Raw genomic sequence first — 11,693 nt, forward strand, 5'->3', positions numbered from 1 at the left:
ATTGTGTATGGCAACGTTTTGATGGTAAAGGGAAAGTAGAATCCAATTAAACATCAAGAAACAAAATAAGACCTGAAGAAGAAAGTTTACTTTTGCAATATGGTATGAAGGAATGACCCTCTTTTAGTATATTAGTTTCTTGTTATATAAGTGCTTTATCATGTAGTTAAAATAACATTGCATAGTGAAGCTGACTACCTTCCTTCTGTAGAAGGCAAGCTTTCACATGAAAACTCAAGATAATCCATTAGCACAGTTCTGCTGGAAACCTGGAATATGTTTCTAAAGAGGAAACCAAGATCATTATTTTCATTTTACATTGATAATGAATGGGACCAAGGTGTTTAAGAGACCAGTTTCTCTGTTCAACATTATAATAATCCATTCCCTGTGGTTGCACAATGTGGCTAGGAAGCAGGGTATCCAAGCAAGGTGCCTAAAGGTTCAATCTGATCTTTGGGGTTGGTTTTGATAACTGTAGCATTGTACAAAGTTTTGAGAGAGGGTGTAAAATGGTACAGGATGCAAGCCCCGGAAAAAGTAGAGTCAGAGGTCTTTGTTTTGAAAGCTAGACCTCCTGAATTTTGTGTATGTTCTTTTTTATTTTTAATATTGTGAAGTCTTTTCAAAGCCAGGACAATTAGGCAAGAAAAATAGTCATCAAAATTAGACAGGAAGAAATAAAACTATCTCCCCAGGTGTCATAATATTAAAGATACAAAACCTTGAAAATTCCACAAAATGCCTATTACGGCTAATAAACAATTTCAGCCAAATTACAGAATACAAGATTAGTATACAAAAATCAGCTGTATTTCTATATGCTCCCATGAATGGTCCAAAATGGAAATTAAGAATTTCACTTACACCAGCAAAGATTAATAGGAATAACTTTAACCAAGGAAGTGGTGGAAGTCTCGTAAACCAAAAAAATACAAATTGTTGCTGAAAGAAATTAAAGAGAACTTAAATAAATAAAAAGATACACTGTGTTCATGGACTGGAAGATTTAGTATTGTTAAAATGGCACTATTCCCCAAAATGACCTGCATATGCATTGCAATCCCAATCAAAACACCAACTGCTCCCTGCCATATTTTTGCAGAAATGGACAAGCTGATCCTCAAATTTCTGTGGAATTTCAAGGGATCTGAAATAATTAGCAAAGTTGGAGAACTAATATTTCTGATGTCAAAATTACTATAATGCTACAGTACTCAAAACTGTGGTACTGACATAAAGATTGACATAGATCAATGTTGTAAAATTCAGGGTCCAGAAAGAAACCCATATGTCAATGGTTTATTGATTTTGACACAGGTGCCAAGACCACTGAATGGGAAAAGAATAGTTTTTTTTTTTTTCTTTTCAATAAATAATACTCTGACAATGGATAGCCACATGTAACTGAGTGAATTTGATCCCTACTTCACAACGTATAGAAAAATTAACACAAAATGTACCAAAGACCTAAATGTATGAGAAAAAAGTATGCAACTCTGAGAAGAAAACATATGTGTACATATTAATAACCCTAGGGTTTGACAAGATTCTTAGATATACCACCAAAAACATAAGCTATAAAATAAAAAAATAAATGATCATAGAAGTTAAAAATATGTGTATCAAAGATCACTATCAAGAAAATGTAAACCACAGAATAGGAGAAAAATATTGCAAATCATGTATCTGATAAAGGGACTTGTACATAAAAGATATACATGTCTTAGAGCTTAATGCTAAAGAGATAACACAAATAATGGAAAATGATCTGCATAAACATTTCTCCAAGGAAGATATATAAATGGCCAAAAAGCATGTGAGAAGATGCTCAGTATCATTAGAGAAATGCAAATCAAAATCACATGATCTGCATCACCTCCAAATCACCCTACTAGAATGGCATTAATAAAAAACAGGCAATAAGTGTTAGCAAGGACGTGGAGAAATTAGAACAGTCATAAATTGCTGGTAAAAACATAAAATGCTGAAGCCACTTTGGAAAAGTCTGAAAGTTCCTCAAACATTTAAGCATAGAATTATTATAATATCCAATAGTTTCACTCCTAGATATATACTCAGAAGAAATGAGAACATACATCCACAAAAAAACTTGCACATAAATGTTCATGGCATTATTATTTATAATTGAAAAACATGGAGAAAACCCAAATATCCATCAACAAACATAATGTGGTATATTGATGTAAGAGAATATTATTCAGCCATTTTAAGAAATAAAGTACAGTAAGTCCTTACTTAACATCGTTGACAGATTTTTAGAAACTGTGATTTTAAGTTAAGTGACACATAAGGAAACCAATTTTACCAAAAGGCTAATTGAAATAAACAAGAGTTAAGTTCCTACCGAATATTTCTGGTCACAACAAAATCACCAAACTTCTAAATAAAGTAGTAAATACTTCTAATATTAAACACTGAAATAAATATAAGCTACGCATACAATTAAGAAAGATTAATAAGAACAAGATAATTATTTACATGCTTATGCTTATTCTAGTTCACAGTAGTGGATCGCTGGAGCCTATTTCAGCAGCTCAGAAGGAAAGGCGGGAACCCACCATAAACAGGACTCCATTCTATCACAGGGAACTCACGCATGCACACACCCCCACACTCCCTCAAACTGGGATCATTCAGACATGCCAATTCACCTAATATACGCTTCTTTGGGATGTAGGAAGAAACTGAAATACCTGGAGAAAACTCATGAAGACATAGGGAGAACCTGCAAACTCCACAAACAGTGGCCTCAACTGGGAATCTATTTTCTCAACATTATAACCAAACAGCATTGAACAAAACGAGTTGAGACCTGCCATAATGATATAGATTACAACGTGGTTTGACCTGAAAACGTTTTGCTAGACACCAAAGGCCACACACATATTGTGTGATTCCATTTATATTAAATGTTCAGACAAGGCAAACCCATAGAGACAGAAGGCAGATTAGTGGTTGCCAAGGGAGGGAATGTGGGGGATGAGTTGCAGGAAAATGGAGAAAGACTGCTAATCGGTACTTTGTTTTTTATTTGGGTGATAATAATGCTCTGGAATTAAACAGTAGACACAACATTGTGAATATACTGACAACCATTGAATTATATACTTTATTATTTTTATTATAATTAAAACGGTGAAATTTACGTTATATTAATTTCATTTCAGTGAAAAATTTTAAATATTTTCATATCACAATAAAAAATTAAGCATAATATTTCACTAGCTACAACTTTGAACATATAACAAAACACAATCATCGTGAAAGAGTCTTTTTATTAAGATAAATCCAGTAAAATTTGTGCATTCACATATAATCAAAACTGCCCATCTGAAATAAACATTTGTATTTATTTTAAAAATGGAAATACAATTTCATTTTTCCCAAGCTAATAATAAAGTTCTATTTGGAAAGATAAGTTTAATTCTTAGCATTACCTGAAAATATTTCACCTTCTTTATAAAAGCAACCTAGAGAACAAGAATGTTGGATGAAACTTTTTCTTTTGGGATCCCTCTCTTTGTGAAATTATCACATATATAAAAGAGTAAAATTAAAATTCAAAGATCTGACACATAACTTACACAACACGAAATTCACTCGCAAAGTTGAAAGCATATTTTTTTCTATATATTCCACTACTATAATCACAAAATTTATAGATAAATGTTTCATGTTAGAAAGTTTATGGCTAATAATCAGCATGAAGATGTTCTGAAATTAAATCAATGCTAAAGAAAGACTATGTTTATAAAATTTTTGATAAAAATATTTATCTCTATTCACTTTACAACATGAAGGTACATGTTACCAAATTATGAAACTATATAGGGCAGTTTTAAAGAATACTCTGAGGCTCCTCTTTTTTTCCATCATCTTCTTTGACCTCATCTTCCTCTTTTCCTTCTTCCTCTTCTTTTTCATCTTCTTTCTCTTTTTCAGCTTCTTCCTCATTTCCACCTTCATCTTTTTCATGTTCTATTTCTTTTTCATCTTCTTTGACTTTTACTTCTTTCTCCTCTTCTGCATCTCCTTTCTCTTTTCCATCTTCATTCTCTTCTCCATCTCCTGTTTCCTTTCTGTCTTCTTCCTCTTTTTCATCTCCTTTCTCTTTTCCATCTTCTCCATTTCCTTTTCCATCTTCACCTTTTTTTCCATCGCCTTTCTCTTTTGTATCTTCCACTTTTCCATCATCTCCTTTCTCATTTCCATTTTTATCCTCTTTTCCATCTTCTTTTCCTTTTTCATCTTTGTCTTCTTTTCCGTCTTCCCCTTTCTCTTCTTTGTTTTGATCTTCATCATCTCCTTTCTGATCTTCTTTTTCATTTTTTCCTTCTGCTGCCACTGGTTCTTTCTTTTCTCCTCCCTCTTCTGTGGCATCTTCAATCTTTTCTTCTTTTACTTCCACAATTTCTTTTTCAGAAGCTGGTTCCTGTATGCATAGTGAAAACAAACCAACATTCTGTTTGTAAATTTAGAATTGCTTCCCCTAAATACTTACACTGCATTTTATCTATTTTACAGAAAGACTAATACTGCATTTATAAGAAAGTAACTGTCCTGTGAAAGAAGCCTCTGAAATATGACACTATGAGAAAAATATTCTAAGAAATGAGATTAACTAAAATGTCTACAGAAATATCTACAAATAGACATTTGAAGCAATAAATTCAAAAACATTTATCATATAAATAATTTTCATTTCAAATATGAAGAAGCACAAAGTAAATACTTGAAGGATGACATATATTTATTCTATACCAGCAATTCTTAATGACGACTATGCATGTAAACAAAATATATTCCTTGGAAAAATAACATCTCTTGTTTCTATAATAATGATTTTTTAATGAAAAATTACTTGAAAAGTATTTTTATATTATAACATAACTTACAAAAGATTTTCCATATTTGCATATGTTTATAGATTTTGTGACTACATCCCATTTTTAGTGTTTTACTGCAATACTTAAAAATTGTATGCATTAAATATGCAAAATAACATTAAAAACATTTATGTAATGATTTTCTTTGCCATTTATAGAGGAAAATTTAAAAAATCATAATTTCTGGAAAATGGCTTCACACATAGCCCATGTGCTGACAAAAAGGAATAAAGAATTGGCCTGTATTTAATAAGAAGGTCGTTATGTTAGTACTAAGTCATAATCTTTAGCATTGCTCTAGTAACAGCAATGCTAAGCCACTGTTCGCACTACTGGTCCCTATAAATTCTCATATTTTAAGTTCATTTTATTTTCTCCTTAGATACCATTATACTATAGAACCACTGCTTACTTTTTTCCAACTTGTAAACTAAAGGACAAATAAGATTCCTTTCAGTTGTCCCTGTTCTTAAACTTTCAAATGGACAAAACTGTTAACATTAGAAGATACCTCTGCAATTTTGGCTCCTCCATTTTTAGCATTTTCATTGCAGCCTTCTTCAACAACTGCTTCTTGCTTGGTTTCAGCAACTGCTCTGGCACTTGTATCTGCATTTTCTTCCATCATATCACTTTCTGCCTTCATTTTCTGCCAAGCAATATAAAACAATAAAAGTAAATACACAATTTAATTGCTGTGTGATTATATGGCCACAATTATTCTACCAGCTGTTGTAATAATTTATGCAAATGCTTTAAAATATCACATATAAGCCTAGTATCAACATAATTACCATATAATATTTTCAGTTTCATTGTAAGGCTAAAGAAGCATTAAAATAAACAATGTTTCCTTGATATAAATAAAATAAATTTTCTTTTAAGTTGAGTGATATAGATGAGAGGCAATCAGTTAGAATACTGACTAGTTGCTGCCAAGGACAAACTGCCAACATCAGGTTAGACTGATAATTAACTACCTCTGACTAGAGAGGGTCAGTCTATTTCTTTCAAGTCTAATTAGTAAGGAACAGGGTTGTGTTGATTGTAAAGCTTTCATTGGTAATAATTAAGAGAAATACTATCAGTGAGAACATCAATTTAGATATATTTTTAAAAGACCTTATGGTGATGTGTTTCAATCTTTGTATCTACAAGTTTGGAATGCCCTGATTCATGATAACTTTACCAAGAAAATTTTTTGCCTACCTGTGTATGTAATAGAAAGACCACTGGATTAAGAGTCCAGAAAACCTGTGTTTGAATTCTAGATCTGCCACCTATGTAATGTGATCTTGAGCAAAGGCATAAGTATCTTTGAGGCTGTTATTTTCATGTATAAAAAGAGAGTAATACCACCCACCTCACAGGGATGTTATAAGGAGAAAATGAGAAAATGCATGAAAAATTGCTTTACAAACTGTAAATTATCATATAGATATAAGTTATTACTCTTTTAACACATGAGAAACAAAACCAAGGGTAAAATCTTTGGTTATATAGTATATGTTTTAGTCTAGTGCTATTTTTCTTTTCTTTTCTTTTTGAGACAAGGTCTTCCTCTGTCACTGAGGCTGGAGTGGGGCAATCTCTGCTCACTGCAACCTCCACTTCCCAGGCTCAACTGATCCTTCCACAACAGCCTCCCAAGCAACTGGGAATACAGGCATGCTCGGCTAATTTTTGTATTTTCTGTAGTGACGGTTATTCACTGTACTGCCCAGGCTGGTCTTGAACTCCTGAGTTTAAGTGATCCACCCACCTCGGTCTTCCAAAATACTCGGATTACAGGCATGAGTGACCACATAGGGCCTTACTTTTATTTTTATAAGAAAATATGCTGTATTTTCTGTTTTAATAACTTGTAAGTTGAATATGTAATCTTACACAATAGTGGACTTGAAAAGTAAAATGCAGAAGAAAATAAACTTTCTTTTCTTTGGTGACCATTAAATATATAAATTATTACTAAAACTTCAATTGCCCTAAGTTTAGTAATATTTTTTAATAAAGGATTTCACTTATGAACATGATGACAGTTTACAGTTTCTTAATTATGGAATGATTGGATTAGATGGTCTCTAATGTTCCTCATAGCCTTAACCTTTTATGATTTCAGGAATTCAATCAATATTCTTATGTATTAGGCAATTAACAGTAAACTAAATATTGAAATTATTTCTACATCTACATCTTTAGCCACAACACCAGAGTATATAAGTTCATACAAAATCAATTGTGTCAATTCAAAATTAATATATGCAAATACATCTTATATATATTTTTATATATAATTATATATTATCTTATATGTACTTTGCCAACTGTAAAATATTATCAAATGTTAGTTACTACTGTTATTACAAAGCACAACTTTGTGGTTACTACTGCTTTCACCTTTTGTTTCCCCAGGAAAACAGTATTGTCACTATATGATAGCAAAGGCATGTACATTTAATGGGCCTATCCAACTGAAATTGTTTTGTCTCTACCTAATGAAAATGTCAAAACGCTGTGGACAATCACAAAACAGTAACAAATATTTCCCACCCAGTGGTTTACATGTATCATGTGATAGAATAGAATATATACTAACCAAACAAAATATAAGCAAAGTAAAATGATCAGCTGTATGCCATTTCAAAAATTATTTTTTTTAAAAAAGCAAATTTATTTCAACATTCCAAGTTGAATATTTACCCTTGGAGTTGATGTTCTTTGGGGCCTCACCTCTGGTGTAATGGGCATAAGCATCTGCATCAAGTTGTGGGAAAAGAAAAGAAAAGGAAAAAAAAATCATATTTGAAGAAAAAGTGCTAAAAATGATATCTGACCTCTGAATTAAAATAAATGGATATGATTAAATCTGAGTATTAAGGAAAAAAAACACATTCTTTGGTGTGAAAGTTTTTCTTAAAACTTCAAAAATAAATTGTGTATTGAATGTTTAATAATTCCCTAAAATTTAAAATGACATTTCACAATACATGGGCTGGTTTTTGAAAAGATTACTTACGGCAGACAATCTTGCAGATCTTCTCTTTGGCTATAAGTGAAAAACAAAAATCTGTTAAGAGAATTATGGATACATAAAGCTAGAATTATTTTTACTGAGGTGAAAATACATGATGTAACAATACATAAATCTTGTCATTAAAGAAGCAATGGTGAATTTGGTTAGAAAATACCATAAAAGAAATATAAGTTTTGACTTTTCCCTTTTCTGAACTCTTTATATACTAAGGAAAAAGTCACAAATTAATCTTAAGTGGCTAGGCTAAATTAACACAGTAGCTAGTAGCGAGGAGCACATTTAGAAATGAAAATATGGCCTTTCCTTGCCAAATGACAAAGCAATTATTTTGCTTAAAAGGAATAAGTTCTCTCCACATCTGAACAATTTCAAGAAGCTTGCAGTTTTTAATACTTACTAGATATTTTTCTCATACTCAGTATATTTTTATTGTGCATTAATTAGACGAAAATTAATAATACACATTGACCAAAACATTAGATTAACAAAACCATAAAGGTAAACTGAGTGGTTCTTTAATATAATAGTCACACAACAATGATTCCTGCTTTGTAGGACATATAGAAGATGGCATACTCTAAAACTTAGAACCATATATATTTAATACAATAACAAAAACTACATAGTGCTTTAAGAAATTTTTCACATATATGAACAGTCACTTAGAACCTCAACTTTCTAAAGTAAGCAACATGTAAGCCTGTAAAGTATACACACCAAATAAGACTAACTCACAAGACACCGAAATCAAATATTAGCACATCTCTATTGTCAAGAATATTTCCTCACCATCATTTCTATTAAAAAAGTGAAGGCCGCGCCTGTAATCCCAGCACTTTGGCAGGATAAGGCGGGCGGATCATGAGGTCAAGAGATTGAGACCATCCTGGCCAACATGGTGAAACCCCGTTTCTACCAAAAACACAAAAATTAGCCGGGCATGGTGGCACGAGCCTATAGTCCCAGCTACTCGGGAGGCTGAGGCGGAAGGATCACCTGAACCCAGGAGACAGAGGTTGCAGTGAGCTGAGACTGCACCACTGAGCTCCAGCCTGGTGACAGAAAAAAAATCCCTCTCAAGGAAAAAAAAAAAAAAAAAAAAAAAAAAAAGTGAAAAAGCCTTTTATTTTATTCTGAATGGCAATTTTAAAAAGTCCTCTCTTCCGAAATTCAGATATATATTTTTGAAAGAACCCACTGGCATACAGTATTGGTCCTCATATAGTACAAATATGCCAACCAGCATCTAATTTTTAGCTGCTTATGTGTGTCAAGTTTATAAAACTAGTGGTTTTTCCTAACAGATGCTAAGACTAAAGAAACTCACCTCCTTCTTCGAATCACCTTGACTTGCAGCCTACACAGAGGAGAAAATCACACAGAAATAAGGTAATTGATATAAACATGTAAATGAGAAAATACTGCCTGAAGATTACAAATTTCAGTATAATTGCTTATTACTTTTTCCTGGGTTCCTGCTCAAGTAGACACGTGTTGTTTCTTAGGAACCATGCTACATACTGCTGTTTTACTAATGTGCACCAAGATGCAAGTGCATGCACAAGACATACCTTTACACAATTGATAGTTAATTTCATTCCTTTGTGTAAATTGCGTCTCCTAAAAGCAAACCTTTCTAATTTTGAAATCCACCTGCTTTAGGCAATGTAAAAGCCAAAAATGTGGGGGCGGGTCAAATGAAGGCGGAGCTTCATGTAATTTCCCTTTCTTGCCTTATGTTTGCCATGGAATTGTACCTATCTTACCCTCTGCACTGACTCTGACTATTCTCTCCAAGTTTTGCATGCAATAATTACAGCCCCCACAGTGTTTTGTGGGGGGACCTCTTTGTTACAAAGTCAATGCTTTTTTCTAAGAAACTGGCTGCCGATTTTAAAACTTCCCGCCACTACCTGCTATAAGGTTGCTGTCAGCTCTGCAAAACAGCAAGATCTACTGCACAAGTACAGAAAGGCACAGTGGCGGGAATCTCAGGAAGGGGGGATGGTGATTAGAAACACTTGCTTTCCATATCAGAGCAGCCCTTTAGCCTGGGAATTATCAAGCTATTGCACGATTCATACAGCCACAGAGCACAGCGGAATTTCAGTCTTATTCCTATGTTTTAGGAATAAGGAAGGCGGACTTGTTTACAGGAATAATCCAAAAACAATCATCTCTTAAGTTAGCACAGTGTTTGCGGTTTTACCAAGCAATGAAACAGTGTTCGATTTCACTTCTTAGGGGACTAAGAAAAAAAAACAAAAACAAAAACAAAAAAACAAGAAAACACCGAGCGTGAACTTGTTTCCTGTCTGAGAGGAGCCAGGAATTGTGAAGTCAGGGTTTGCAGAAGACCTGTGGAGCTCGAAAGGCTTAGATCAATTCTGCATAACTAAAGTGAACAAATCCATGCTACCCCAACATCGGCAAGTTTATCCGACACTGTTTCCTTATAATCTTTCCACCTTTAGCTAAAGAGCTTGGAAAGGTCCAGCTTTCTCACCCCTGAAGTTTCTAATTACAGCGGTGAATCTCTCTTCTCTAGGACAGTTTGAAGTCTGCGCCGCCTAATGGCACAGGATTACCATTGCATAGCCATCTGGCCTGACAAGAAGTGGAGGAGGGAAGAAAAAAAGAGAAAAGAAAACGGGAAGAACAAAGGCAAATACAGGAGAAAGCCATGTCTTTCGTTCCCCCAAACGGGACGGTTCCCCGAGAAAAGCCGGAGGCAAAGGAGGAAACTGGTGCCTGGAAGTGTGGTTGGAAGAAGTGTTCTCCAATAGGGTAAGCGAAGGAAGGGGGTTGGGGTAGGAAGCGACAGCACAGCGCTATGGCTGTTTGTAATTCAGCATGGAGACACCTTTCAAGAGATTCTGTTCCTTAAAACACTCCAAAAGTGAACTACCAGTTGCATGCAAGACCATCATAAACCTTTACAACGACTGCTCTTTGCCCTTCTCCCCCATTCCGTTTCAGTGCATCACAAAATGGAAGAAGCCAAAAAGCTTTAAAAACAAACAAATAAACAAATAAATTCTTCCTATTAGGAAATAGGTAACTCAGCAGCTAATCCCCCTTCTGTCTTTCCATTTCACTTACCTTTCTTTTGGGCATTGTTGTAGCTCTCTATAGGAGATCTTAGTCAGCAGAAAAAAGCCGAAAGCAGTCACTGCCTGACTGCTCCAAGAGCGAATGAGTTTTCAATGAACTAATTGCAGCACGACCTGTACTCTCCTCTAAAAAAAAAAAAAAAAAAAAAAAAAAAAAAAAAACCCCCCTTTTTTGGCAAAATTAAACACGCCAAGACGCAACCAAACTACGTGAATGGTTAGCCGGAGTGGGAGCCACATTGGAGTGACAGGCTCTCAGGCCAATAAGAAGAGGTAGCCGGCTTTGGGGGGCGTGGTCCGCGAACTTGCCCGAAGCCTTCGTTCGCTGACGGCTCTAACCGCTGGTGTAGTGGAGGAGCACGCGAACTTAGCAGGGGCTGAGCGATCAGAAATAAGAATGGCAGGAAAGCCAGAGTTGTCTTGATCAGTTTTTTTTCTTTTATATTATAACGACAGGCGAAAGCCACGACGGTTGCTTTCTCCACAGTCTCCAAACCCCCCACCTTTCCCTATTCCTAGGGAGGAAAGTGCTTTTAAGACCCGTTGAGTCTGGGCTCCAGTCTTTCCCTGCCACATTTGGCGGGATGGTGATGAACCGACAGGAACACTCATTCAGAGAGTGGAAAAGAGGAGATG

General features: G+C 34.5%; 1 protein-coding gene across 2 annotated transcripts; it reads right to left on the reverse strand.

Moving 5' to 3' along the window:
• Positions 1 to 3,279: 3,279 nt before the first annotated feature.
• Positions 3,280 to 11,271, reverse strand: HMGN5 (high mobility group nucleosome binding domain 5). 2 transcript variants are annotated; one of them, XM_032251384.1, is made up of 6 exons: positions 11,047 to 11,271; positions 9,272 to 9,301; positions 7,927 to 7,956; positions 7,611 to 7,664; positions 5,422 to 5,559; positions 3,280 to 4,456 (listed from the first exon to the last, which is right to left on the reverse strand). In XM_032251384.1, the coding sequence occupies exons 1-6, from the start codon at positions 11,059 to 11,061 to the stop codon at positions 3,863 to 3,865; spliced, it is 861 nt and encodes a 286-aa protein (XP_032107275.1). In that variant the 5' UTR covers positions 11,062 to 11,271; the 3' UTR covers positions 3,280 to 3,862. The 2 variants fall into 2 exon arrangements, with proteins under 2 accessions (XP_032107275.1, XP_032107276.1); XM_032251385.1 differs by lacking the exon at positions 7,611 to 7,664 and having other exon boundaries at positions 11,047 to 11,266.
• Between the last annotated feature and the right edge of the window lie 422 nt (positions 11,272 to 11,693).

This window comes from Sapajus apella, unplaced genomic scaffold (assembly GCF_009761245.1).
Source record: "Sapajus apella isolate SASKATOON/1434 unplaced genomic scaffold, GSC_monkey_1.0 scaffold75, whole genome shotgun sequence".
NCBI classification, from domain to species: Eukaryota; Metazoa; Chordata; class Mammalia; order Primates; family Cebidae; genus Sapajus; species Sapajus apella.

What these genes read in the sequence shown, in the direction of transcription:
- HMGN5 (XM_032251384.1), bottom strand. An exon ending in AAGGTGATTCGAAGAAGGAG is followed by an intron (nt 7,957 to 9,271) that starts GTGAGTTTCTTT and finishes TTTCACTTATAG; the next exon opens with CCAAAGAGAAGATCTGCAAG. An exon ending in AAAGAACATCAACTCCAAGG is followed by an intron (nt 5,560 to 7,610) that starts GTAAATATTCAA and finishes ATTGCTTGGCAG; the next exon opens with AAAATGAAGGCAGAAAGTGA.